The 4,164-nt window shown below is 42.9% G+C and overlaps 1 protein-coding gene across 1 annotated transcript; it reads right to left on the bottom strand.

Annotated features, from left to right (window-relative positions):
• Nucleotides 1-2,586: 2,586 nt before the first annotated feature.
• LOC106988636 (keratin-associated protein 13-2-like) lies at nt 2,587-3,442 on the bottom strand. The gene has a single exon (XM_015087105.2). It carries the CDS (start codon nt 3,428-3,430, stop codon nt 2,870-2,872), a length of 561 nt encoding a protein of 186 aa, XP_014942591.2. The 5' UTR covers nt 3,431-3,442; the 3' UTR covers nt 2,587-2,869.
• Between the last annotated feature and the right edge of the window lie 722 nt (nt 3,443-4,164).

Genomic DNA, 4,164 nt, shown 5'->3' with positions numbered 1-4,164 from the left:
CTTTCACTACACGTGAACTAGCCCTTTACAGGCAAAAGTCCTTGTCTTTTCTAAGCCCCCAGCATTCTTCACAAAAGAATGTCATGCAAAGTTGTAGTTCAAGATATATTTAGTGAGCTGACTTCACAGCAAGGAGCCGATGTCATGTTGTAAGGGCATTCGAAGTGGGGTAGTTATGAGTGAGCAGACTGAGTTTGAAAGACCAATGCCCCTCTTCACTCTTAGCTTCTTCTTAGGCAATGATAAAGTCCAGCTTTCCATTACACTCTGTCACCATCATCCAACAGACTGTTGGTGTTACCTGGTGCCCAGACTCGTAGGACATCAGAGGGTGGATGTGGAAAAGAGCAGAGTGCACATAAGAGGTAAACATTATGGAGAGAGACGGGAGGGACAGAGAGAGCAAGAGAGAGAGGAGGAGGAGGAGGAGGAGAAGGAGAGGGAGAGGCAGAAGGAGGAGAAGGAGGAGAAAAGAAGGAGAGAAGGAGAGCAGAGAGGTGAGGGAAGAAAAATAGGAAGATGGAAATCAGCAGCGATGAGAGGCCGAGAAAAGTACCATGCGGAGAATGAAGGGAGCAAAAGGCATTCGTTTTGCCTGATCCCTGAAATCTGCATCTTCATACTATACTTGGAAATGGTTACAGATTAGCGGTATGCCGATGTATGCATTTCCTCTCCCCTCCCTTGCCTCTCCATTTCCATTTTTAGCATCTCACCTCAAAGATCCCCAGTGGGGAAAAATCTTTAAGAGTGGGGGAAATCGCTTAGAGTGGGGGAAAATCTCGAAGTCATTCCAGTACTAGATGTTCCGTGTCACTGGATGTCCCTTCCTTCCATCTTGGAGTTGTTCTCTGTTTAAAACATTCTCCGTGCTCATCACTCCTTGTGGGGCCTTCCTTGTTTCAAGTTAGAAACTTCTAGTTTCACTAGGCTTGCTGAATGTGTCCCCAGGACTCTCTCATTGGCTAGGCCACTGTGCCCCCTTTGAGTTTACTTTCTGAGAAGCTTTCTTTACTCTACCTTCTACTCGTTCCACGTTATACTGGGAAGAATTACTAGCCCCTCCTCACTGCTAATGATGAAATTCAGTCTCACAGAATCTTTTCTTACTGGTAAAAATTTTTAAGTGTTTATTTACACCAAAGTCAATGAGTAACTCTGCACCTAGATGACACATTTTTATTAATTATAACTCTTTAGAGGTGAGTGACAGAAATATTCTTTTATTTTAATTATTTTAATTAGTTTCAACCAAAAGAAGACTTTATTGGCTCATATAATCCAAGTACAGGAAGGGCTAATAAAGCTGGCTTAAGGGGTGATGGAAACCGGAGTCTCCTGGGTCACTAGGAACTTCTACATCCCTCTTCTCTATTCCTCTATTTTCTGTCTCTTGGGTGGGTTTCTGGGCCCAGAAGACCTGGTTCTGATGCCTCCGTGCTTAGCCCATTATTGCCTTGGATATAAGAGAAAAGAAGCTCTCTTTTCTCAGGTTCAGTTAGAAAAAGCTTGGGGAAAAGGGATCAGGAAAGACAAATCAATACACATTCATGGCACATGATTAGAGTAAATGGTAAATCTTTGTTGGTGTCTCTCCCACTCATGATGAGTTTTCACTTAACATGTCATGAAAAAGTTTGAACTGAATTCTGACACTACATTTAGCCTCTGAGACAAAAACTTGCTCAGTTGAAAATAAACACAAAGGGTGTCCTGCCTGGGATCTGCATAGTATCCTACAAAAATGTGTTCTCTTCTCACTACCACTACTGGGCAGTGGATCCCAAGGATACTTATGTGGGTTATAAGGTTCAGAACATTGAAATGTATCTAACCATACCTCTAATTCAGTGAAGAAGTCACTAAAACAAACAAACATGGTGGCTATTCATTTTCTACTTGTTGAGAAACTGAATAGCTTCAGTGTACCCAGGTCATAATAATTTTTTAAATTTATAATTCACAAATATATATTTCTTTATAACGAGCCAAAATATTTCTCCCTATAACTCTTCCCATTGCTCATTTTAAACCTTCAGACTCTGTATATCTTTCTCTCTCTCTCTTACACACACACACACACACACACACACACACACACACACTGTATAACCCATATTACCATATATTTTAAGACAGTCATGATGTCCTTCAACCCCTAACACTTCATATTTTCTCTTTTTCATGTCAACATAGCAGATTTACTCAAATAGTTTATATATTTTATGAATGCTTTTCACCTGGTTGACATCTCTGGACGAACTCTAATTCAATACTGCTTTGAAAATGTAAACTCAAAACCAACTATAATTGGCAGAAGAAGGTGTCTTCACTGAAAACATGATGAGAATATTGGATTTATATGGGCATACTCTCAAAAATAAAAATCCTTTCCAGCTTTGATGGTGGAAGACATACACACTTATTAGGTCTTAGGCAGTGGAGTGCCCCCCAAATCTCACCATACGCCTGCTGCCTTTTCCTAGGGAAATCCAAAACCATTTCCTAGGTGTTCTGAAGCTCTGGAGCCCCAAAGATAGATCGCAAATCAAATTTTGAAAATCAATAAGGAACAATGAGAACGTATCAGATGCAAGAATGAATGAGTTTATTAGGTCAAACAGAACTGACATCCTGCAAGAAGAATTTATGTAATTCTGAGTCAGTCGTTTCAAAATTACACACATGCACTTAATATTTTGGTCATTCATTAATTTCACCATCTGAAAGAACTAGACAGTCAGCCAGTACTCGATGCTGGAGAAAGGGTGAAGAGCGAGGGGTGAGAGGGGTTAGCTAACATTACTGAAACCCTTTGAGAGCAGCTGTAAAAAGAGACTGAAGTATTTTGCTCAAAGTGTCTGGAAGCTCAATAAGTTGATCTACAGAAGGCTGATCTATAGGTTGGCCTGTAACATGATGACTGACAACTCCTGGAGGAGAGGTAGGTTGGGCGGCAGAAACTGGATCCATAGCTCAGGGAAGGGAAACCACAGACTCCATAACCCAGGGGTTTGAAGCCACTGGATCCACAGCCCAGAGAGTAGCAGCTTCTGGACCCACAGCCCACAGACCCAGAATAAGTTGTCTGGAAGGGACCGCAGAACGTGGAGGTCCTCGGGAGGGAGCAGGACGTCTGGCAGGGGCTGGACACCACGCAGGACGTCTGGCAGCTGGTGGGCTCACAGGAGGTCTCCTGACAGCCGCTGTAGAGGGAGGAGCCCAGCTGGCAGGTGCTGGGAGAGCAGAGGTCAGTACGGTAGACCAGGTTGCTGGGGGAAGAAGAGCCACAGGAGGAGCTTGGGTAGCGCAGGTAGCCCCCAAGGGAGCGGGAGGAGACGTTTCCAGAACAGCAGCTGTAGGGCATGTTGGCAGGAGATGGGAGTTCAGCTGAGTGAGCGTCAGAAGATGCTCTGAGTTTCAATGCCATGGTCGGGACTCCATGTTATATATACTCTTAGACCTGGGTGTGTCACCGTCCAGATGTCCCTCCTCCGCGCTTGTCATTTTATGCAAGAAGGCCTCTCTAGGTTATTGCTTAAGTCTCATTTATCACATCTTCACATAATTGTGCTTCAATCACTCTGATACACTTAGGAAGAAGCTACTCAATTTAATTCCCCAGAAATTCTCTGTGATTTCATCTTTGAAGTTATATGTCATCATATTCCCAAATAGCCTCCGCCTTATGGTCCATGTGGATGGTGAGTCCTTGCCCTACCAAATGGAATTGCATAAGCTTCCTCTTCACTTCCACGAAGTTATCAGGAGAATCAGTGGTTTGTCCTTTGCCTCGCAAGCACATTAGAATGGATTTCTCCAAATACTAACTGCATTCAGCAGCACCGACAATCAGTTGAACCTTTTACTCTTTTTCTATTCGAATTAATCCATGTAATTACTGATATCTATTAATTTAGCTTAATTAAATTGTAGATTCATTGGCAAAGCACTCAGCCTGCCTTTTTCTGTGATATGCCTGGCGTTCTCATGTCTTGTGCTTGTCACTGGAATTAAGGGGTATGGATATTATCCTTGGTGTTCATGCCCATGGATTCCCTTAAAGGGAATACAAGCTTAAAAGCCTTCCTTAGAGGATGTTCTTTTAAGAGGCAAATACAACACTTTGAGTGAGACTTTAACTAGAAGTGTTGGCTGGAACTG

This window comes from Acinonyx jubatus, chromosome C2, assembly GCF_027475565.1.
Source record: "Acinonyx jubatus isolate Ajub_Pintada_27869175 chromosome C2, VMU_Ajub_asm_v1.0, whole genome shotgun sequence".
In the NCBI taxonomy this organism is placed as follows: domain Eukaryota; kingdom Metazoa; phylum Chordata; class Mammalia; order Carnivora; family Felidae; genus Acinonyx; species Acinonyx jubatus.
This window is presented reverse-complemented; position numbering and strand designations above follow the sequence as displayed.